The sequence below is a fragment of the Pagrus pagrus genome (assembly GCF_965226575.1).
Source record: "Pagrus pagrus genome assembly, chromosome: 19".
In the NCBI taxonomy this organism is placed as follows: Eukaryota; Metazoa; Chordata; class Actinopteri; order Spariformes; family Sparidae; genus Pagrus; species Pagrus pagrus.
In genome coordinates, this window is record NC_140203.1 from 27888518 (window position 1) to 27913993 (window position 25476).

General features: G+C 43.1%; 1 protein-coding gene across 1 annotated transcript; it reads right to left on the reverse strand.

Moving 5' to 3' along the window:
• Positions 1 to 1345: 1345 nt before the first annotated feature.
• Positions 1346 to 25476, reverse strand: LOC311275042 (carnitine O-acetyltransferase-like). The gene is made up of 14 exons (XM_084383204.1): positions 25182 to 25476; positions 23446 to 23742; positions 23204 to 23322; positions 13273 to 13326; positions 12423 to 12588; positions 11691 to 11862; positions 10905 to 11083; positions 8560 to 8660; positions 8253 to 8372; positions 8012 to 8134; positions 5169 to 5304; positions 4792 to 4854; positions 4172 to 4309; positions 1346 to 3963 (listed from the first exon to the last, which is right to left on the reverse strand). Exons 1-14 carry the CDS (start codon positions 25206 to 25208, stop codon positions 3748 to 3750), a joined length of 1911 nt encoding a protein of 636 aa, XP_084239330.1. The 5' UTR covers positions 25209 to 25476; the 3' UTR covers positions 1346 to 3747.

Genomic DNA, 25476 nt, shown 5'->3' on the forward strand with positions numbered 1-25476 from the left:
CTTGCATGATTGTGAAATCCATGTGGACCACAAGGCAGGAAATGGGGAGGCTGCTTTCTGGTAGTCATGAGTCACAGTGGTTAGGTCAGACAAGCCTTGCACTTTCTAGCACAATAGTTTGATACTTGGAAATGATGCATGAAAGTGTTCACAAACAAAAACTAGTTTTATTATTGCAGTATTGTGGGTCTTTATTACGACAGCAAGTACATTCTCTCTACTTCTACAGGTCAGTCCTCAGTGGTCACAGTGCCAGTTCACAGTGGCAACAAAATGCCCATATTTTAACTAGGCAGAGACTTAAAGTAAACACTATAGTTAAATACCAAAGTCAGACCTTTCAGAGTCAGTCAGTTCACATCAATACACCAAACAGCCCCAACATTAAAACCACCTGCTTAATATTCAACAGGTTTCCTTGTGCAGCCGAAAAAGCTTTGACCTGTCAAGGCATGGTTGTAAGACCTCTGGGGTGTCCTGTGGTGTCTGGCACCGGGACATTTCTAGTGGATCCTTTCAATCCTGTATGTTGGGGGGCAGGGCCTCCATGGATGGGAATTTGTAGGCCTAGTCAACAGCCCTGAGCTCTTTGTCACGTACCCTCAAGTCATTCCTGAACAGTGTTTGCGGTGTGTCAGGTCACTGCCATCAGGGAGTGCTGTTGCTATGAGGTGGTGTACTTGGTCCACAACAGTGTGTGGCTGGGTTAAGTGGCATCCACATGAATGCCAGTACCCAAGGTTTCCCAGTAGCATTGTAACAAGATGATCAATGTTGTTCACATCACCTGGAACAGGGTTGTGATTAAAAGGTTGGGCGGGCCCCAGGAACCGTATTCACAAACATTCGGAGAATTCTCTCAGGGAGCTTCTGACTGAGCCTAAAAAACTTCTAACCCTAATTTAAGAGTGATTCAGGGAACCTCTTGGAGCAGCTCTGAGCAGGAAGAGACAGAAACTTACCTCAGTGAGGAGGTGGGGTCAACCCTGTTGCTGTGTGACACATTCTTTTAAAAGCTGTGATTGGTTGATCAAAAAAAAAAGAGATAAAAATGCACCTTTAGTGATAATTGCTTGGAAATTGACACTGAAATTGATTGGCCTAATCATAGAATCCAATCTCTAAAAGATATGGTTTAATGATGAATATTATTTTATGTCATGAAAAGTGGCGGTCCTAGCTTGCGTGACGCCCTGGACACCATCTGTCAACAGACTTGGAAAGAAAGTAAGCAGTGTAATAAGAGACAACACACAGCCCAGCCTCCCTGTGTCACAGATGTTTCATCAAATAATGTTTAACATATATTTAAAAATATTTCAAATATATAAAAAAAGAAAACTCATCCAATCTTAAACTTTATTTCAATGTTTATATATTTGTTTTTTCAAAACATACACACTGTTAGCTTCGATCTGTGTTCACCTCATTAAAAGTCCATTTTAGATATCTAAATATGACTGAGTAAAGACACATTCAAATGAAATCGAAATGTAAATTAAATCTATAAAACAGGGCTCCATTTACTGATAAAACTTTTCACAAACTTTGAATGCAGAGCATTATGACCTGAATGGTTTTTTACATTTTCTCAATTTTAAGAGCCAGTTCTTCATTCCTCAAACAGAAAGGTCATAGCTGCTCCTGTTGAGCTGCTTTTTTAACAGCATTGGTAAAAAGACAATTTCCAAAATTTGAAGCTGCTCCCATGGAATATTTCAAAAGTGTTAAAGTCTGAGGGGGTAGAGACTTACTTCATTACTAATCTTCATCTTCATTATTGCAAAAACAAACAACTATGACTTATCTTAAAATGTATTGAAGACATTTCCACCATATACAGTGGGGCCCAAAAGTCTCAGGCTACATTGAAGATCTCTAAAATTGTCACGTAAACCTGGAAATAGCCAGAAGGTTTGAAAATTCAGTAGTTAAGTGAAAGTGTCAGAAGTCAGATTATTATTCTAGGCAGAGGGGTTTTCTCAGCGTCAAATCACGGCTAGTCTAAAAGTCTAGGGGGCAGTGCTGGAACTCTGAACCACTTTACACAATCTGCACAATGAGTCAGAGCCAAAGTGGCCACACCATCAGAAGGTCAATGCATCAAGCTGAGTTCACTGAGAGATGGATAAGAAACTTCGTCACTGATACACAATTTACTAAACTGAGAGGATGAGGAGCAGTTTCTGAACGACTTCTCAGGACGGAAACAAGGACAAACACTTGTTAGTTAGCAATGTGTTTGGTCCATCTACTACCATGTACTTCTACTTTAGACTACTGTTGTGTATTTACAGAATATTCATGTTTTGGCACTAAGCAACACATTTGCTTAGAAATACCAGGATTTCACATTGGATGATGAAAAAAGTCTATTTACTGATGAATCCCAGTGATAGATTAGTGTCAGTAACAGAAGGGTGTATGGAAGAAGACGAACAGGAGAGAGAATGATACCAGTGTGTCAAAGCCACACTGAAACATGGTGCTTAAAGATGTTTTCAGACTCCTGCACAGAACTGACTCCACCCTGACTGAGGAGAAGCACGGCTCCATTCTTCAGAGACATGCTCCACCCTCCACCCTGGTTGGATCTTTGTGGAGAAGGATTCATGCAGCAGCAGGATAATGAGCCAAAACACCTCAAAGCTTCCACACAACTACTGAAGACCAAAAAAGACCAAGGAGTCCTGACTGTCCTGAACTGTCCTCCATGGTCACCTGGCCTCAACCACATTCAACATGTATGAGGGCACTTGAAGAGTGAGAAAGCCAAACATCCTCTGTGACATCACAAGAAGCTGTGTGGAACACTGTCACATCATGCTGGGACAACATGAGTCAGCAGGTCTTACACTACCTTGTGGAGTCCATGCAGCCCAGTGTATGAAGGGGGACAAATACTGAGATATTCTGACATTCACTGATATTTTTTCAAACATTCAACTTTTCGCTCAAACTGTTAAACTGATATTATTATCTGGGATGAAACAAATAGAATTACATCTGAAACAAATGCAAAACAGAGGTATCTTGAAGAGTGGTCTCAGACTTTTGGACCCTTCTGTATCTTTTCTTCAAACTATGAGACAGAAGGGTCCCAAGAGAGTTTTAACTCTCAAACAATGCATGCTGGGAAGTCGGCTAATGTGATATGCTGATCATGTTTCCTTAGAAGAAAAATTCCATTGAACTCTGTAGAGTACAGTCATCTAACCAGTCAGTTCAAATCAAAACACTTTGAGTTTATAAATTAGCCTGAAAATAAAACTTTAGACATATTAAGTTTAATTAACTTCAAATAAATAAAACTTGTGTATTTACGTTAAGTTACCAAGGAAAGACTTGTTGATTCCACTGTATTCCTGTCTGATTTTTTTTTGAGCTACCAGGGCACCACAACAAGGTCACTTCTGTTCGTATTTCAGTGTTCCAATCTGACACCGAAATGTTTGAGTTTGTGCATCATTATTAATTAATTCTGCATTGTAACACTAGAGTACCAGCACTGCCCTGTCTTTTAACAGCATAATTTAAAGTGCATGATGATGATCAACATGGTGAGTGAACAAAAAGCTGCTTCATACTAACAACAGGAGCTCGCACCAGCTGTGGGGTCTAGTCATTCAAATGTCACTCAGTCACACTAGTTGTATCACTATGAAGTGTGACTGAGTTGGGTCATCACTGACACTAGCCCTGTAGCACTCACTTCATCTATGACAAGTATTAAAGTCTAGAAGAGCTTCACAGTTTGGCTCTTGGGGTTTGTTCCAGCACTGTCCTCATGTCCAGCAGTGCCTCCTCCACGGCCTGAGCCAGATGTTCTGCATTCGTTTCTTCACAGTTGTTGAAAGACGACACTGCAAAGTTGATGTGATCTTCCATAGGGTTGTAGCACACACCATATCCATTAGGTACGACTGGGCCAAAACACATGACACAGTCAGTCTTGGACGGTACCTTATGAAGAAATGAGAATGTGATGTTAGTTAGCAAACTGTTTGGTCCATCTACTACCATGTACTCCTACTTTAGACTACTGATGTGTATTTACAGAATATTCATGTTTGGGCACTAAGCAACACATTTACTTAAAACTATGATTCTGTCATTAGAAGAACATATCTGAGCCATTATGAATTTCTCAGTGGTTTTCTCTGGCCCATACCTGACTCGTAGACAGCTGGTAGTGTAAGGCTTTGGCGTAGGCTGTGTCCGTGAAGATATCAGGTATGGAGAGTTTTTTCTCAACAGCCACCATCTTAAGGCCCAGGAGGTGTCTGTCTATGGCCTGGCCACTGACTGCCTGTGGGGACAGACAGAATTAATTTCTTTGTGATGGCAGTCACCAGATCCAAACCAGTTAACAATAAGACTAAATGTTCTAGATTTTTCTTATTGCAACTAGCAGTAAACACTAAACACATTATTTACTAAAACAACTGGTCACTGTACTTTTTAATCAAACATTACTCAAACCGGAGGGGACAGTGCATTGATGGGGACTATTTTCAGCAGCAGATTAATCCATATTTGCTGCTCTAGATAGTGTTTGTGGCAGCAGGATGGTGTGTGTGGGACTAAGTCAAAGTAAGGTTCAGTGTGTGTGTTTATCGTAATGAAGGAACATGTGGCTCACTGATGTGTTTTCATAGTTTTTGGAGCTCTGTGGAAGAAGACACATCAGGCTGTGATAAACACATATGATACTTGTTAGTAGAAAAATATAGAAAGGATCAGCAGACTTCTCCTTCACTCTCTGCCACCACTGGTGCTGTGAACACTCACCATGTTAGTATATGACCTGTGTGCTCTTACAGCTTTCACCATCAGATCAACCTTCTCTGTGTTCTGTGAAAAACCAGGAAAGAAGACAGTTAAGACATATTTTTTGGTTTAACAGTGTTCAAATATATCTGAATCTAACTTGACTTGAATCTGATTGTGTAACACTGAACATTATTCATCACCACTTTGTCTTTGGCTCCATCCCCAGTTTCATCTTTTTCTGAAATGTTTAAGTTCCATTTGAACCTGACTGTTGTATCACTAAGCATTGAGCCCAGTATCACATGGCAGAGTGTTTGCATTGTGACCTTAGTTACTGTCAAAATGGTGGCTGTAATTACAAATAGAGTCCGGCAAAATCTCCCCTCTATTCAGACCTGTTTGCTTGAATTGTCAAAGGCCTTGACAAAGGCAGCAGAGGCACTCGAGGCTGATCGTATTGTATCTGTGCGGCCCAGTCTGAACATACGCAGGGAGGCACTTTCATATGTGGCGCAGCAGCGCTGGTACATCCTGTGGAAAAGAGGAAAGATGGTGTGAGAGAACTCTAACACACCTGCTGTTGCTTAGTCATCATGACCTTCATGTATAAAGCGGCTCAGAGAAAAATATTCTCGAGTGTACAAAAATTCAAAGAAGTAAGTCATTTTGCTCTTAGAAGTGAGAACGAATGCCGTCTCACAGCACAAAAGACACACACTTTGAACAATGACAAGAGACGGTGTGATGATACAGTAACACAACATGAACGACATGTCTCTTTTTTATTTCACACATTCTTCTTTCTTGTCAAAACATGGCACCTACATTACCCACAGTGCAACCAACACTTCTGTCAGAGATCTGGCTGTGTCTGTAGCCTGCAGCAGATAATGAGCTCACTTAGCTCTACTCTACAGCCATACATTTTTGGTCTTCAGACCAACAGACACGTACTCAAGTGACATCAATGGAGGACATCTTTCAGACTTGCCACAGCTCCCTCTGGAGAGTACTTACTTTGCAACACATATAGTTTTAAGGGGCTGTAGCTCAGTGTATGAATGTGTGTGTGAATCGGTGAATGTGACAGGTGTTGTAAAGTCAGTAGAACGGAAAAGCACTGAAAATGTAGAAATGCAAGTCCAGTGTAATCAATGAATAATTGTTTCGATTGGTTCTCTGTAAACTTCACTTTCATGATGCATTGTCGGCCACCAGGCAGGAAAATGCTGACTACATAACTATATGTAGAAGCTTTCACACGTCTATTACAGATTAATAAATAAACTTGTGGTGTGTCCTGCACTGCTGGTAGTTTTTCCTCAGAAAAGAACAGATGTTGTCTTTTTCCACTTTAAACTTTCATCAAGTATAGTATCTTCAAACAAAGACTTTCATTTTTGACTCATTAGTTTAGTACCATTATTTAATTAATTATTCTTACTACTGTACATATAAGCCCGGATCATTTTACCTTGCGAGGCAGTTGGATTCAAGAGATCACATGATCATGTGATCTTGTAAATCCATCTAGCCAGACTTCTAGCTATGCTCTTGTTTAACTAATCAGCATCATATAAGGAACTACTGGCAGCTACGGACGTGGTTTAGGTGTAACAACAGCCAGAGAAGCACTGTTTAAAAACAACAATGGCAACTCCTCCCGCGGACCGTTTCGATATTTCCCGCCACTATCCTTGGGCCGGGCCGGGCTGGGCCCTTGATCAAGCATTTGTGGGTTTTTTTTTAATCATTACTTTATTCATTTGTGATCCATTCCATTCTGAATAAACAAACAACGCAGTTTACATGCTTATTCCTTGTTGCATTATTCATTAAGATAATTCTAAACAGATTTCTGTAGTTCAAACATGTCAGTTATAACAGCCCACTGTAACATGGGCTGGTGAAGGGGAAGGTGATGGTCCACTTTAGTGCGGGTAGCTCCGGTTACTCAAGAGACAGCAGGCAGCATGTGGGGGTTTCCGCACGGCACTTTTATTCATAATACTGACCACACCATGCCAGGTCTCTCCGGCACTAGATGTTACAGGCATACATGCAAACGAACACAGGCCGAGGTTCTTGCACCAACACTTTACAAAATAAAGACAAAATAAAATTGGGAGTCTTCGCTCTGTCGGCAGTATCCTTTCTCATGGGGAGCGGAAGTACACCTGCTCTTCTTCATCGTACAGGTTAGTGATGTGCGAGTCATGAACGAATCGTTCAAAACTCGAGATTCTTTTTACTGACTCAGGAGTTACGAGTCATTGTCTCCATTAACTCGTTCCCTGACTCACCACTGCTACCGCCAGCTAACTGCAAAGAGGAGACATGCCACACAACTGTTATTCTAACTGCAATTGCGTAAATGTATCAAGCTAGCTCACAGCTCACTCGCTCTCCCTCCCAGCTCGTAGAGCCCCTCCCTTACCTGATAAACTCGCATTCCGTGGCGCACACTCTGGGTGACTGACTCAAGTGACTCGAAAACCCGATTCACTTTAGTGAGTGACTCATACAAACTGGAGTCAGTAAAAGGAATGGAGTATACCATCACTAGTACAGGTTACATTACCCACTAAACAAAAGGAGGCGCCACCTAGTGGCGCTACATTGAATAACTGACTGTTACACTACGTATTAAAAAATTGTCAGGTTTAAATCGGGCTCGGGCTCATAATTACAGTTAATGTGTCGGGCCGGGCAGGGCTCGGACCTAATGGCCACGGGTTCGGGTAGGGTCGGGCTTGATTTTTTGGGCCCGATCTAAGCTCTAGCGTAGCTGTTATAGCAACATTTACATCATTATGTTTCATTGAAAGAACAACACTGAAGGCTTTCCTCAATAAAAAAGAGGGGTTTGCTCTTTTCTCTGCTTGTTTTTACCAACGAGCGCCGCTGGTGACAGCGCTCTCCTACTGTTGATCTGATTGGTGATCAACAGTTAGCCCGCGATAGAAGGTGATAGACAGATGTTTAGTCCAATCACCTGTCAAGTATTTTTTTGCCTGCCCATTTCCAAACAGTTTCTTACTGCTCCTTCTCAGTGTAACAAACCATCTGGTGCGTCAGGTTACAGATTATTATAAGTAGCTGAGGACGGGCAGATCCACCTCCATGACGGGAGACAAGAGTCTCTGTTGCAGCTGAACTTTGTGATCATGGTTTTTGTTACATGAAGCTCTGAAGTGAGCCTTGTTGTTCACCTCCACACCACCTTTCAGCAGCTCACCTGTAGTAAGCCAGTTGTAGTGCTATTTGTATGAAAGCATCAGGACTCATCTTGTGGGCCTTTGGTACATTTTTCCCGAAGTTGCCAAATACAATGACCCTCATGTCCAGGTCCTGGGCCAGTCTGTGGTGGGAGAAATGTCAGGACAGTGAGACCTGGTCCATCTGTATGCCTAATGTTATTAAGTATAAATATGTATATATTTATTATACCGATGTCATGTAATATAATCTGGCCTCACGTGTTCATGTTGTTCTTGGCTTCCTCGATGTCCTTCTTGATCTCAGGCGTGATGTTGAAGTGCAGTTTCTGGGGCATGGGCAAAGGCACCATGGGAGAGCGCACCATCTCTGGCTTCCTCCTGTTACAGAAACAAGAAAGAAAAGAAGGGAAACATGAGATGGAACAAAACCCAAAGTCATAGTAAATAAAGACTTTCTTATTGTGATTTTCTAGCAGATTATTGAGTCTTTCTGTCTTGTAGCTAACCATTCAAAGATGCTGTAACAAAACACCTACACAGCCAAATTAATCTTTGACCTACTTACGTGTACTCTACAACATGGTCAATCAAAGCCACTATGGGTGGGCCCTCAGCTGGGGCATGCTCGTAGTTCGCACCACATGTCCCATCCTCTCCAACAATAAACTGAAAGAATGGTCAGAAATCTTCAGAGAGCAAAACATAAAACATCGGACTGCATTACAGACTGAGTAATGTGTGCCAGAGGTGGAAAGATAGATTAGATTAAATGAGATAGCTACCATCCATGCAGTGTATCCCAATTATTGTCATAATGGCCTTAGTTGTTTATTTCATGCACATGTTGTAACCTTCTTGAGTCAACGGATGCGCTGGTGCATCCAAATCACATGACTGATTTGAGATGACGTAGCAGCAAGACTTCAAACTATATACCAGTTTTAAATTGTGTTGATAGGCCAAGTAAAACGAGACTTATGATAAATAATTTATGCCATGCTTTTTCCTGAATATTGTCATCACGTTTGGTGTGCGTTTGGTGCAGGAAGAAATGGTAAAAACGGGCTATTCTAAGGAAAGTGCTTGCAAGCCAAAAAAAAACCATGACACCCCTTTTCCTACTAGATTTGATGTTTTTTGTGTGATTTTTAGGTCCAATGTGTTAATACAGTATGTCAAAATGAAGAAATAACTGTAAAGTCACACATGCATGGTTGTGCTGAAAAAAATGACACCAAACAAGGCAAGGTAAACAGTTTTTAAGGTGAAATATAAAGGTAAAATCAAAAGTAGTCAAAAACGGCCAAACAGCCTTGACTCCAGAGAGTTAAAAAAAAGAGATAACAGCACACATCCTCAGACGGTCTTTACTCATAGACATTCATATTGTTGCTCTTGTTTGTTTACCTGAAAAGTGATTTTTATTTACTTTTTTTTGTTTGTTTTAAATGTAGCCTTTATTTAACAAGGTTAGTCCCATTGAACACAGACAACCTGGACTCAGTTCAGACTTGTGGAACAATCAATCGCAGAACGCCAAGAGAGCAAAGATAGTGATTTCTATATTTGAAGTTTAAAAGAGAAGATCCATAAATAGGAAATTTGCCAAAATTTGGTTTCATAAATAAAAGTGTACTAAAGACTAAGCAGCGTGCACATAAGGCTCACCAATTCACTTTGAGTATGATACACACTGGTGAAAAACAGTTTGTAATAAATGTCAAAGCCCCATGATAAAGATATTCAGAGAGATAGGAGCCAGGGGTTTGAACAGTCTCAAACTGTATTTTTTCTACTTTACACTAATTCCTCTGTGTCTTTTCTTGTGTACAAGTGAGTGCAACTCTATGAATGTCTTTGAGTAAAGACTGTCTGAAAAAGGGACAGTTCACCCCAAAATTACCAGTAGTGCTATTGATAACCTTTCTCGTGAGAGAAGTTTTTTTTCTTCACATGCCCAAGATATGCGCGATCAGTGGTATCCCTCAGCCTGGGATATCATTTGAAAATGGAAGTTTGATAGGTGAACACTATTTATTCATTGAAGTGTACGGTGAACTCAGCCTGCATCATGATTAGGACTCACAATGAGGATATGGAGTGTAACGATTCTGTGAGAGCTGGCACTGACTTTATTTACAGGCTTTCATAAATCATACAGTCCATATTCGCAGGTGGTGAGGATGATCCAGATGAGCTAACTAGAGGAGGCAGTGTGTGTGTGCGGAGACTGCACTGTCTCCAGTGCGCTCTGTGGGCTGTCTCACACACAAGCTACATGAAAACTAAAATTGTATTTGGTGAAACATGAACAGTAGGCTACTCATTCTTTAATGCTTTTTGATTTAATCTTGGATTTCGACCATCGATTATGATTACTGGATCAGTTAGTTACCAAAGCGTCCGGCCCTCTCCGCTGCGCTCCAGGACAGGGAATGTGATGATGGCAAAGCGCTCAATGGGGAAATATTGATTTAAGGTTTGTGTTGGCTGATATTTTTACAACTGAAAGGTGTTTATGGAATAACTATTACACTTCACTATAAGCTCAAATACGGAAGTGCAAGTACGTGAGTAACACTGCTGGTTCGAATGTTTATGACAACGTGCTCACAAAACTTTTCTCGTGACCGTTTTCATAAACCTCGTATTTGCGCTCATAAATATCAGCCAACACAAACCTTAAATCAATATTTCCCCATTGAGCGCTGTGCCGTCATCACACTCCCTGTCTTGGAGTGCAGTGGAGAGGGCCGGACTCTTTGGTAACTAGCTGGAATAATTATTTGTGTGTGAAATCGCTGCAGTGGACACGACTGTGCTGTCAGGTGCACAGAGCACACCGGAGACAGCGCGCACCGCGCACTGGAGTGTGTGTGTGTATATGTGTGTGCGTATAAAAATCCTCACCTGCAGTGTCTTGTCAAACCAGCGGTTGCCACTGTTCCACTGGCTGCCTCCTCCATGCAGCATCTGGATGGCAGCACAGCTGCGGTACGTCTCCTCAGACACTCGGGGCATCGCTCCGTCCAAACACAGGGTGAAGATGCTCCTCTGGATTGCCGACACCGACTCTTTGTTGGTCTTATCTGCACAAATTAAGTACACAAACATGTTTGGTTTTTTTAGCTAATGGAGATATCTAGACAGCAGCCAATACTCTAATTTGCAAAATAAAGATACTTAATGATTTATCAATGTGTTTTTATAATTAAAAAATGTTGGGTTTTTTTTTAAACACTCAAAATTTTTGTTTGAATCCTATAAATGCAGTTTCATCAGATTACCCTCCCTATTGCACTGGACATTTGGGAGACTGAAACGTCCAAAATGGAAAAGAAATTAAATAAATAAATATATGGCTCAATAAATAAATAAGTCATTGAATATGCCAAAAATATACAAAACAATTTAGGCATTCAATAATTTATCAAGGGCGACATGAATTGATGTCTGTTGTAATTTGCATCCGTAGTTATTTCCCTTAATTAATTCACCTATTTGTCTTCCAATTTTATTTTTCATTTTATTTATGTATTCTTTTCCCTTCACATTTTTCCCCATTTAGTATTTCCACAAATGTTTTATTTCTGTATTATCTTTCTACATTTCTGATTCATTATACAAGCACACTGCTTTTCAGCTGTTTGAGAAGACATCGCTCTTCAGTTCAGCGTCAGTGGTCTCTGAGCTCACCCTTGATGAGAGAGACATAGGACTTGCCCCAGGAGTCGCGATGCTGGGTGGTGAGGATGCCGACAGGCTCCATGTTGGTCTGTGAGGAGCTGCAGATCCTCTCCAGCTGAACGCAGAGCTGATCAGCCGTCAGTGGAGTTCCATCACTGTTGTACACGTCCAACACAAAGAACTGATTCCAAGAGGAAGAAAGACAAGAAAGCCTCAGAAAGTCAGGCTTCTCACTTTTCTTGGACAACTGTCTGTGTGCCAGATGTAATTACTGTAACTGGCAATTGTTATTAGCTGCAGCTAAAGAAGAATAAGGTCAGAGAAAAACAAAGTAACAGTTGGTTATATATAAGTCCACACCTGTATTATTTAGACTCAACTAAAGAGGGCATGTAAGAGACACAAACACCTAATGGATGGTGATTACAACTTTGACCTGATGCAGCAACTGTTTTTCATCAAGCCTTCTATCGCATAAACTGTTTTCCTCTCTGCTCTGGCAGCAGAAACTTTAAACTGTTATTTGAGTTAATCACGTATTCATAATCACTTGTTCTTTATGAGACAACAATCTAGATCACTGAATGTGTTGAAAATGTCATACTCTAGAAAACCCGGAGTTCGCTGCTGATAGCAGTCGGCACTAATGTCAGGCTCAGTGAAACCTGGTAGCCAAGACAGAGCCAGACTACGCTGAACTGATGTCCTTGATCCCAGAGGAGCTCGGACACAGCTCCTCACCTCAAAGTTGTGTACAACAGTAATGTGTTTGGGCGGCCTGGAGCTCTTGGCGTGGTTCACCACCGAGTCCTTCTTCAGACCCGGGATACGGCAGGACAACAGCACTTCATAGTACTGATTCATACACAGGGGCTTCCCTCCCAGGTATTCAACTGGTAGTGTCTCACTGTAAAACATATGAGCACTTACTTAGCCACAATATCATTTACAATATATTCCACTTCACTCAATGTCTCTGAGACTACCAGCTTCATTAGATCCACCTCTATTTACATAGTGACACTAGTTTAATCAGATCTCATGACAACTCTGGGATCAGCTCATCATCTTACTGTTGTAATAAGACACCGAGTCACAGTGAAAACTCATCTGGTTAGTCACTTGATCGTATACAGTTTTCTGTGACCTTATTACTGTGCAACAAGCTGATTGCTCCAAATGATATGATCAATGAAACATATATGAAATATTACAGGGTCGGCCCTTTAATTCATGTAGATTAGTCAGATTCCAAACCAACAAAGCAAAAATCATCTGGTTCACTGACGGTTTATAATGCAAATAATGCTCATGTTAATAATTCAATAACCTGCATCACACTGATAAGTGAGCTCATCATTGAAACAGCTGCTACAACACACAGTAAGCTAGTTAAACTTTCATAAATGTTAGCTTTGTAGCTAACACTGAGCCAAAGATGCTCTTTTTAATCGGATATCAAATGTCAGGTCTGATGTCCATCTCACAAATGTGGATGTTGTTGTCGATTTTAAGAATTGTATAGTAGCAAGAGACAAAACAGGTAATGGTATCTCGTCAATAAAGAGAATATTTTCAGCTCAGTACTCACTTGTCAATCATTGTCTTAAAGTCCAGCACACCTGCTATCAGTTTGGCAGCAAATCTAAACAGAGAGAACATGATTCACATTTATACGTAGAAAACTTAATCTTCAAAGAGATCACGTCGGCCATCTTGGCTCTCTCTCTCTCTCTCTTTGTCTCTCTGACACACACGCACGCACGCACGCATGCACGCACACGCATGTTTATTGTTTGAGTTGTCTTAGTGTTTTAGTTTCATAGTTTAGCTGCTGTAGTTTGATGATAGATGTTTGATGATTGAAGTATTATTGATTATTGATCAATTTGCTAACATTAATAAACTCTTATATTGTACAGAGCAGTTTTCTGTGATTATTCGTGCATATGCTTTGTGGTAACTGCTGATTGTGATGGTCAGCGCTCGGATTCATTTCCTTCCCCTTTTCGTTAATTCTAAATATTAAGCATATTTGTATACTCTTCTATTGAGACTGTTTTCGGTCTGGTTATTGGTCCCAGGGTGGTGCCCCGTATTATTGATTTAATGAATAATTATCATTATTAATTTTAATAATTACTATTTGTAATTATTAATTGCTAAATACCACACCTGCCCTACCTTTGTTCCACAACACATTTAAATGTTCAATTGTACACTTTTTCCTTCTGTTGGTTAAATAAAGGAAAATCAGTTAGTGTCTAAACTTTTTACTGGGTTTAAAAAAAAGAACTGATCACAGCACAGTGGCGCTGCATGACATGGACAAAATAGTGTGCGGTTGTAATATGTAGCACCAAGTACTGAGACATACTGTATTAAACTAGACTTGCTATTTTTTTTTGCTATAGGAAACAATAATGTGCTTGTGGCAGTGGGGTGTGGTTGAGGCGCCGGCTGCTGGAGGAGAGGGAGGAGTGGCTCAGCCGGTGCTCAGACAGCTGGACAGAATCAGGTAATCAATCAGCTATATAAGCATGCTTGTAACCTGGTTCTGGTCTCTTGCAGTAGGCTGGGTCCTGTGAGAGGACCGGAGAAGAGACGGACAGCGACGGCAGACGCGGAAGCCCTCTGCCTAGAGAGACGGCTGTTCCTTTGTTCGTTTATTCCGTGATTTTTGTTGCTGCATTGTTTTTGTTTGCCCACCTGGACAATAAAACCCGCTTCACCTTCACCATCGGCCTCTGTCTCCTCCTTCCTGCCCTCCCCAGTGAGCACTGAGGCTCACAGTGCTAATTATCATTGGGCCAAATCATTCACATGCAACCCTGTCCCAAAATGCTGGGACGCCATGTGAAACATAAATGTAATAGAATGTGATCATTTGCTAATCTTTTTTTTACATTTACACAATTGAAAAGAGTAGAGAGACAATATTTGTAATGTTTTACCAAATAAGTTGGGACAGGAGCACCAAAAGACTGAGAAAGTTGTGGAATGCTCCAGAAACACCTGTTCGGAACATTCCACAGGTGAACAGGTTCATTGGGAACAGGTGATAGGATCATCAGTGGGTTGTCACCGTCCAGTGAAAGGTGTGCAACCACATCTGATCAGATCAACACACGACCTGACACACTGTGTTTAAATGCTTTCATTCATCAACACACACACTGCATCAAGTTGCAGCAGAACAACCCCCGAGAGGTGTGGGCAGGGGTGAGAAATATCACAGGCATGAAAAGGGCAGGAGGAGCAGTGGAGGGGACAAAGGAACGTGCCGACGAGCTAAACTGGACTGGTCAGACAACACTGAGGCCCTCTAGAGGAAGGGACAGAGCAGGCTGTTCTTTCTGAGGAGGCTCAGGTCTTTAATGTGTGCACTAGGCTGCTACGAATGTTCGACCAGTCTGTGGTAGCCAGTGTCATATTCTTAGCAGCAGTGTGCTAGGGAGGTGACATTGGGAGCAGACATCCCTGAAGAGATATGTAGAAGGACACACAGAGGCTGCAGGGGAGGAATAAAGCAGCGGAATCCAAGAGCAAGGTAGAGACAACGGCGGCTTACGGAGAAGAGAAGATTGAAGTCGAGTGTCCCCTCTCTCATCATGGGTAACATGAGATCGCTAGCTAACAAGATGGAGGAGCTAACGGCGCTAGCCAAGAGTCAGAGGGAGTGTAGTTTAATGTGCTTTACGGAGATATGGCTGCACCAGGACATTCCCGACAACAACGTTTCCATCGAGGGCTGTGAGATTGTTCGGGCCGACAGGGACTGCACCGGGAGCGGTAAGCGTAAAGGAGGGGGGCTTGCTGTTCTAGTTAACAACAGGTGGTGCAGTCCAGCTCATTTATCGTCAAAGAGCGTATCTGTTGCCCGGTTATTGAACTGTTTGACGTTGGACTCCGACCATATTATCTGCCTCGGGAGTTTTCACATGTTGTTGTGGTGACTGTTTCCATTCCTCCCTCTGCTACCACGACGTCGGCGTGTGACGTCATCCACTCCGCCATAGCCCGGTTACAGACTCAACACCCAAGCGCATTCATTGCTATCTCGGGTGACTTCAACCACGTCACCATGGACACAGCACTGCCCAACTTCACACAGTATGTAAACTGTCCTACAAGAGAGGAGAGGACCCTGGACTTGCTGTATGCTAATGTGAAGGATGCATGCCTCTCCCCTCCCCCCACTGGGTAGATCAGACCACAACCTGCTGCACCTCAACCCCTGTTATGTGCCTCTGGTGAAGACCCAGCCTGCGACCACAAGGACAGTGAGATGGTCGGAGGAAGCTTATGAGACACTTCAGGGATGTTTTGTGATCACGGACTGGCAGTCACTTTGTTAGCCGCGTGGAGAGGACATTGATGGGCTCACATAGTGCATCACGGACTATATCAACTCTTGTGTAGACTCCACTGTTCCAGCTGAGACTGTGCATTGTTACCCAAATAACAAGCCGACATCAAAGAAATCTTCAATAAAAAGAAGAGGGCTTTCAGAGCTGGCAACAGGGAGGAGGAGAGAACAATACAGGGACACCTAAAGCTGAAGATCAGGGAGGGTAAAGAAAACTACAGGAGGAAGCTGGAGTGTAAACTTCAGCAGAACAGCACGAGAGAGGTCTGGAGAGGAATGAGGACCATCACTGGATTCAGGTCAGCTGGCAATAGAGGAGTTGAAAGCAGCATGGACCGGGCCAACAAACTCAATCTGTTTTTCAACAGATTTGATACTGAGGCCCCTGCACCCCCTGATAACACCACCATCAATCCTACTGCTGTCTACCAACTACCACCTTCTCCACCCCCTCCTACTCCTTACAGCCTTTCATCCTCCTGTGAGATTCCTCCCCACACCTCCTCCCCTGGTCTCCAAACTCACTACACTCTAAGCCTTTTCACATAGAGACGCCCCATTATTGCCGCAGCAGCGGTTCGCCAATTCTCCGCCGTTGGTTGTTCACACAGAACCAAGCAGCTCCGGCGTAAAAGATGAACCAGTGTGTAATTCATACAGAAAGCCGGCGCCGCGGCTCCAAAAGAGGCGTGACGGTACACGTCATGATGATGACATCTGAGTGTTTTTTTCAACGTGTTTCCCCTGGTGTCCTCCTGTTAATCTAAACATGTACCTGCTGACTGTTAATAATCATATGGATGCTGTTATAATGTGTTGTGATTGAGATCCTGACCCCCCAAACATCTTGGAAAGTGACAAAGTTACGTTTTTCACTCTAAATTACATAATAACATAATCACCATCAGTAACCTGGACGCTGTCTGACTCATTCACTTGCGGGGAGGGAGGCTGTTTTCTGGGGGAAAGTTCACTGAAGTCTCGGTCGGGACGGCTGACCGTCACAGTGACTTTTTTCACCGCGACAAACACTGGGTGAGTTAAAGTTGTGACGACCTGTGGCACTGACCTCCCACATCATGAAGACTCTGGAGAGACTCGTCTTGGAGCAGCTCCAGCCCTTGGTCAAACCACTCTTGGACCCCCTACAGTTCGCCTATCAGCTCAAACTTGGAGTTGAGGATGCCATCAACTACTTGCTCAACCCTGTCTACGCCCACCTGGACAAACCAGCGAGCACTGTGAGAGTCATGTTTTTTGACTTCTCCAGTGCATTCAACACCATCCGTCCGGCTCTACTGGGTGAGAAGCTGACAGCGATGCAGGTGGATTCCCCCTTGTGACCTGGATTATTGACTATCTGACTGGCAGACCACAGTGTGTGCGCTTACAACACTGTGCATCAGATAGAGTGGTCAGCAACACCGGGGCCCCACAGGGGACTGTCCTCTCTCCCTTCCTCTTCACCCTCTACACCACGGACTTCAACTACTGCACAGAGACCTGTCATTTCCAGAAGTTCTCGGATGACTCAGCAATAGTTGGATGTATCAGTGAAGGTGCTGAGGATGAGTACAGGACTACTGTGGACAACTTTGTCACATGATGTGAGCAGAACCATCTGCAGCTCAATGTGACAAAGACCAAGGAACTGGTTGTGGACCTGAGGAGGACCAAGGTGCCGTTGACCCCTGTTTCCATCCAGGGGGGTCAGTGTGGACATTGCGGAGGAGTATAAGTATCTGGGGGTCCACATTGATAATAAACTGGACTGGATAAACAACACTAACGCCCTCTACAGGAAGGGACAGAGTCATCTCTATTTTCTGAGACAACTGAGGTCATTCAACATCTGCCGGACTATGCTCAGGATGTTTTAGGAGTCTGTGGTGGCCAGTGCTAGACTTTATGCTGTGTGCTGGGGCAGCAGGCTGAGGGTAGCGGAAGCAAAAAGACTGAACAGACTGATCCGCAAGGCCAGTGACATTGTGGGAGTGGAGCTGGACTCTCTGACGGTGGTGTCAGAGAGGAGGATGCTGTCCAAATTGCATGTCATCTTGGACAATGGCTCCCATCCACTCCATGATGTGGTGGTCAGCCACAGGAGTACATTCAGTACTAGACTGATCCCACCAAGATGCACCACAGAGCGCCACAGGAAATCATTCCTGCCTGTGGCCATCAAACTGTTCAATTCCTCACTCTGAGTGTCAGACACAAAGTTTTACAACTTTGGCATTATTGCTCTGTATATATGTATATTTATTCTAGTGGAGTGTATATTTCTTGTATTTTTGTTATATATATATATATATATATATATATATATATAGCCGCAAGCGGCAATCCGTGGGTTCTAACCTCTTTTGTCCCAAACGAGCCACCCTGAAGAGGCTTTTTTGTAGAGGACTATCAGGAGGACATGTACAAAAAATTTCAAGTCAATAGCACTTATAAGTTGGTGGGGAGAGCCTTTCGAAGCTTACACTCTTATGTTATAGCGCCCCCATTAGGCCGAGTGGGATCAAATGTTTTGAGCAGCATTTGGACATCATTTACACCAAGTTTCATGTCTGTAGGTCCTTCTGGCTCACCATGAATTATTAAAACGCACACAATGACGGTTAATGAAAAACAGGCCACGCCCACTTTCACCTATCAACATGGCAGTCAATATATTATACAATAGTCACCCCTAGAGCATGCATACCAAATTTAGTGAAATTCCGTCCAATGGTCTTTGAGATACGCATGTGTGGCATTTATAGCGCCCCCTATTGGTTGAGCTCAAATGCTTTGGTAGGCAGATTCTCAGTCCCGTTGTGGACCTGCCCACCAAGTTTTGTGATGATAGGTCAAAGGGTGTAGGAGTTATGGCCAATCATTTCTAAGCTCCGCCCCATTGCGAACATTCATTGGTCCGTGGCGGCCATGTTTTTTGACCAATCTGGCTCATTTATAACAGAAAATTGTCTTTTCATCCCCCGAGGCTGTATACCAAATTTGGTGTTGATAGGGTCAATTTTGCAAAAGTTTTATTCACTTTACTGTTTTTCACATTATGCAAATTAGCAAAAAATCTAGTTAGGCGGACCTATATGGTCCACTGATATTTTTTGTAGAGCACATTGAGCTGGACTTGTGTGTCAAATTTCAAGGCAATCAGACTTAAGGTGTGAGAATGATGAATTTCTGAAAAACGCCTTTTCAAGCCTTAATTACAGCGCCACAATCCGGCCGACTGGGCTCATATTTTAATAAAAATTGATGCACATCATTTCCAATCATTGGGCCAAGTTTCAAGTTTCTGGGCCATTCCAGCTCACGGGAATTTGAGCTCAAGCGGCAGACAACAAATAATAATAATAATAAACAACCGGTACAATCTTAGAAGGGTTCTACCTAGAATTGAGCCGGATACTCGGCTGAAACGAGTATCCGGTACGGATAAAGCACTTTTGCCGAGTGCGAGTATTATACGAGTTATACGAGTCAATATCTGTGCTCGGATTGAATGAAAATCCTCATTGGGGAGCTGACTGTGTCTGCGTTCTGTGATAAGCTACAGCGCCCCTCCCCCTGCACACATGCAGATGTGTTGTTGTGTCCGCTCTGCTCACTCACACACAGAACAGCTCTCTGTCTCTCCCTCAGTCACTCAGGTTCGCGGGTCGTTTTCCGTTAATGTTTAGGGTTTCTTCAGCTTCAGGTTGTTATTACTTAGGTTGGTACTTACTTATGAACCAGTAGAGTTCTGGTAAACGTGGGTTCGTTCAGACGTGGTGCCGACTCGCGTTGCGTCTCTGCCTGTCGGAGATTTTTTTTCTTTTTCTTTTTTTAACCGTCATCTGGCTGCCTGGCTCTAACCAGTTTTTTTTGTTTTTTTTTTACTTCACGCACGGTGTCCGACACTTTCTTGCTGTACTTCGTGAAAAAAATAAAGCTAGTAGTGGTATAAATATTGGAAATCAAGCTACACACACACATACATACACACTAGGGTTGTCACAAGAACCGATACTTCGGTACCAATTCGATGCCGACACGAAAAAAATAATACGATACTTGCTTTTTTCTGGTAACGTCAGAACCGAATATACAACTTTTCACTCGGCGAGCCGTGTCGATTCTTGGCGGAACTGACGGGGGCAGTATATGCGTGTCGGCAGCACAGAGCAGTCAGCGGCGCTGAAGAAGGAAACCTGCCGTCTTAGAAAAAATGGCTTCAGCAAGTGAGAGTGAAAGCACAACACGTCGGCTCGTCGACAAGACAGGTACTAAGAGTCGCGTGTGGAAATATTTTGCATTCGAGGCGGATGAATACGGAGCAATTCTAGACTCAAACAAGCCGACATGCAAACAGTGCCTCAGAAGTTTTCAAACGAAAGGAGGAAGCACGTCAAACCTGGCCAAACACCTCAAAGACAGGCACCCCGACTTGTTTAGAGAATTCAAGTGAGTTTCGAGTGAGTTTCCGTTTACTATCACTGTTGTGTCACGTCATACGTTAACCCGAATATGCCTACGTTCCGTCATTTGGGCATGAGAGTGAGCTGGGGCGCAGGCTTCTACTCTCGCTCAGTCGCTCCGTCATGTAGATGTTTAACGTAATGTAACGGTACGGTCTGCGTCATTATACGTAAGGCGACATGATGAGATACTGTCTGACAGTCTCTTACCTTATGTTATTTAAACTAAAAGTACCTTTTGGCAGTTGGCAGCTGGTACTGCAATTTAAATTCTGTGCAAAAAGATGTTGAAGCACAGTGGTGTTAAATACTTGACAGTTTGAAGCAGTTTTCAATAAATTAGTGAATTTAAAAGTACATGGGTTCTGTTGTTTTTTTTAAAATTGTGGTATCGAATTAGTATCGAGAATCATGGAAATTCACAGGTATTGGTATCGACTACTGAAATTCTGGTATCGTGACAACCCTAATACACACATACACACACACACACACACATAGGCTGTGTCCAAATTCAGGGGCTGCAGCCTTCAGTGGCCTAGCCTTTGCGGTCCACAAGGTCTCCTTCGGACAGGTCTTTGAAGGCCGCGTCTACCGTTGTTAAATGGGACGGTCTAGCCTTCGGAGTATTTCCTGGTTGCCTCACCAGATGTTCCCGCCCCTTACGTCACGATTGTGAATGAAGAGATGCATTAAAGTCTGTTTTGGTTCAAATCTATCAAACGTGTACATTTATTTGTGTGTGTACAAAAATTAACGACAAAATGTGTCAAATCTAAATTGAATCATTAACATTACAAAATAAACATTAACCCATTGGTGAATAACAACTATATTTACCAGAGCATCACCAGCGTCACGTATTTCAACTGAAAGTTGAAATTTGGAGGTTTTGAAGTTTAACATATCTGGCGTTGGATGTTTACATGACTAAAAACTGAGTATAAACCCATTACTTAAATTTGAATGTCATGTCTGCACCACTTGATGTCGCCATTTTCTCTTGCTTCCTCTTCTGTTTCGGGACTGAGCAGCGGTGCGCAAAGGATCTTGGGATATGGGAGGCCGCGAAGGATAGTAGCGATGCGTCCTCCGAAAAGAGGGAAGGCCAGGCTGCATTTGTGGGCTGCGTTTGGAGGAGCCTCTGAATTTGGACAGCCTTCACGCAGCGTTGTGACGTAATTGGCCTTCAAATGCTTACTTCGTGGGCTGCAGCCCCTGAATTTGGACACAGCCATACTCTCTCTCCCCCTCTCCCTCTCCCTCTCTCTGCCGGTCGTCGGAGTTTTTTTGTTTTTTGTTTTGATCTTCATCAAAGTCAATGCAGATCTGAAAAACAGCGTCGGACTATTTGAGCCGTAGAACACAGTCTCCCCCCCCCCCTCTCTCTCTCTCTGTCACTCTCTTATTCACTTACACACACACACACACACACACACCTGGTGTGGGAAAAAAAAAAAAATTAAAAAAAAGAAAAGTTATTGTTGAGTATGAAAACTCTTGTTCATTACATTTTACTTGATAATTGCAACCGCATGTGTTGTATTCATTGTTGCAAAACTTCTGTTCTGTAAATAGTTCGTTTGCTATCGTGATCAAAACCATTCATCTGAAGCTCAATGCTGATGCTGTCCTGTAAATAGTTTTATAATCAGCAATAAATAACAATTTCTGATCAACCCATATCAATTGCATGCTTAAAATAACATACCGGTTAAAGCCTCGCTCATTTCAAGACATCCCGACCCACTTCCTGGTTAAATTCCGCCCACTTCCGGGTTAGGCCCCGCCCGCTCCGAGTACAGATACAGATACAGATAATTCATATGGTTAACAGATACAGATACAGATAATGCTGTACTCGCTCATCCCTAGTTCTACCCCTTCGGGGTTAGAACCCTTCTAAGATTGTACCGAAGATTGAAAAGGCGTTTTTCAGAAATTCACCCTTCTCACACCGTAAGTCTGATTGACTTGAAATTTGACGCACAAGTCCAGCTCAATGTGCTCTACAAAAAATATCATTGGACCATAAAGGTCCGCCTAACTAGATTTTTTGCTAATTTGCATAATGTGAAAAACAGTAAAGTGAATAAAACTTTTGGAAAATTGACCCTATCAACACCAAATTTGGTATACAGCCTCGGGGGATGAAAAGACAAGTTTCTATTATAAATGAGCCAGATTGGTCAAAAAACATGGCTGCCACGGACCAATGAATGTTCGCAATAGGCGGAGCTTAGAAATGATTGGCCATAACTCCTACACCCTTTGACCTATCATCACAAAACTTGGTGGGCAGGTTCACAACGGGACTGGGAATCTGCCTACCAAAGCATTTTTGAGTTCAACCTATAGGGGGCGCTATAAATGCCACACATGCGTATCTCAAAGACCACTGGACGGAATTTCACCAAATTTGGTATGCATGCTCTAGGGGTAACTGTTAACTAATACCTTGACTGCCATGTTGATAGGTGAATGTGGGGGTGGCCTGTTCGTCATTAATCATCATTGTTTGCATTTTAATCATTTATGGAGAGCCAGAAGGACCTAGAGATGCGAAACTTGGTATGTCGAGTATAAATGATGTCCAAATGCTGCTCAAAACATTTGATCCCACTCGGCCTAATGGGGGCGCTATAACAAAGTGTAAACTTCGAAAGGCTCTCACCGCCACTCACCTTATTTGTCCCTGCTTATCTCGGAAGTTCATGCGGGGCAAGACCAACCCTGGACTTGAATGAACAACCACAGGCATACGGTACTCCAAGTATGCAACCTGCACCCACCACTCTGACAACTACAGAGACACAGCGACACACAGTTAATAACAGATCAACAGAATGACAGTTGGGAAAAATTCTGATACTGTGAGGGTCGTCATGGGCTGGACTCCATCCCCCAGTCCAGCTGTTGAGCTCACCCAGTTCTCAGAGTTGCGTGCTCTCTTCTCCAGGCTCCTCTGAAGTCTCTCTCCTACCCCATCTGCTTTCTGGAACTCATCCACCCGCTCTTTGGTGTGCTTCAGCTCCTCCACCTCTATGATGGGTTCCAGGGCACTGATGTAGCGCTCACAGGTCTGCTGCAGAGGGGGGACAGGCAGACTGGGCAGTCCCTTCTGATGGGTCAGGTATCTGCCAGAGACCCGGGTCGCTGATACAGGCTTCACCAAGTGACAGGGTTTCATTAAGCCACAGGGTTTCGCCATCCCCACCTTCACCTGAGAGACAAGACAGTGTCATGTAATACATGTGTGTAGTGGACGGTGTTATTAAACTAACCCTGAAACACTAACTGGCTTACTGGGGGAGTCTGCTTTTTAACAGCATTATTTTTCAAAGCCAGTAATTTTGTTGCTATTGTCATTATTTAATTCCCTGTCATTAAAGTGACTCCTGTAAGCCAACAATGGGCACAAAACATCTCTTAAGTAGTCTGTTCAGTGATGTTGTGGCTGTCACCAGCAGCATGGTAGCTAGTCCATACGACTACTTTCTATTCAATCCACTTTATAAACATCACATTGGTGATACATGTCATGGCTTTTTCCTCCAAACGGGTTCGTGACATGTTCAGAACTCGCGCGCTCTCAACAGGCATTGTGTTTATTATATTATTACATCATTTTAGAAGTTCTATGTAATACTATTTTTGTTCATTACAAATGATTACAAAAACAGTGAAAAGTTGAATCTTTGAAAAATGTACATCAATTTCAGAATATGTGCTCTTTGCTTTAATGACTGCATGCACTGGAGCTGGCATGGACTTCAAAAGTTGGTGTAAAATGTGCTGACTCATGTTATCCCAGCAGCAGCTTGCTCCACTGACTCCCACATGACTCCATCACTGGTGTTACATTCGCCAGTGGTGTCTGCTGCCACAGCTAGTTTAAGGTTAACAGCTACAGTGATCCTGTCTACAACAAACTGAGGGGTAGTTGGTAGCAGTTCTCAGAGTGACCTCCATCATAGCGACATGTCTCGCCGGTAGGGGGCGGCAGTCTGACTCACTTTCACCTAACAACAGCAGGAAGCGTGTAAACAGACTTGCTGAGAAGTAAATGATACTGCTTTAAAATATTCATCTATTTTTAAAAGGTGCCAAATGTAGTTTCCCCCGCTTAGTTAAGTTCTCCTTTCCTAAAGAATCTGTCGATCAGGTGTAAAAATGAAGGTGAATTGTTCACCTGCAGCAGGTTGCAGCTATCAAATGAGCCCGGAACGCTCCACGGTGTCTACAGGCTAGCTTGTGTCATTTAAAGTCTGTCCAGACAGATACAACAGGTGGCTTTGTCTTCAAAATCAGCGTGATGATGATGAGGAACGTTAGCTGAACGCTGTTTTGTTGTGTATCGGTCTTGATGTGTGCACCGGGGCGCCACAGCTCCTCTGGTAGAACCACCTTTGACCCACTGAGGTGAGCTAGCTTACTGTTAGCAGCCGCTCAGGTTACTTTAGTCCATTACCAGCTAAGTCAGCTAACTTTGCTAACATCTTTCATTCCTTCAACGCTGTTAGCTAACTAGTGTTGACTGATGAGTCATTATAATCATAAAGGCTGTCTGAGATACTTCTCATGGTTATTAATGTCAGGAGGTTAAGCTTAACTTGGCTTTTGGCCAGTGTAATGTGGGTCAGCTGAAGGTGCGGTACTTACCATAGTTCTGCTGCAAATGGCCCACATTCTGCTTTCAGAGAACCGCCCACAGACTCTGGTCCGTCAGTGCTCTAGGTCCAGAATGGATTGGAAAGTTTTCAGCGAGTATTTTATCGGCGTTTTGTCAACACCGACGCCGCTGGAGACAGGCTGGAAGAGCCCTGACGTCACAGCTGCACAGGTCAGCCCGACGCCACAGCGGGGCAGAAAAAAAAGAAAGAAAAAAAAAGAAAAAAAACACAGCGGGGCAGAGTGGCTCAGCTGCGGCTGCCATAAACAAGTGGTGGGTGTGACC

Bases quoted from the DNA above. Each gene is read 5' to 3' on its own strand.
- LOC311275042 (XM_084383204.1), bottom strand. From the start codon at position 25,208: ATGTGGGCCATTTGCAGCAGAACTATG. The intron at 4,855-5,168 runs GTCTGAATAGAG...GGTTTTTCACAG, and splicing joins TTGACAATTCAAGCAAACAG to AACACAGAGAAGGTTGATCT. The intron at 3,964-4,171 runs GTATGGGCCAGA...TTTCTTCATAAG, and splicing joins ACCAGCTGTCTACGAGTCAG to GTACCGTCCAAGACTGACTG.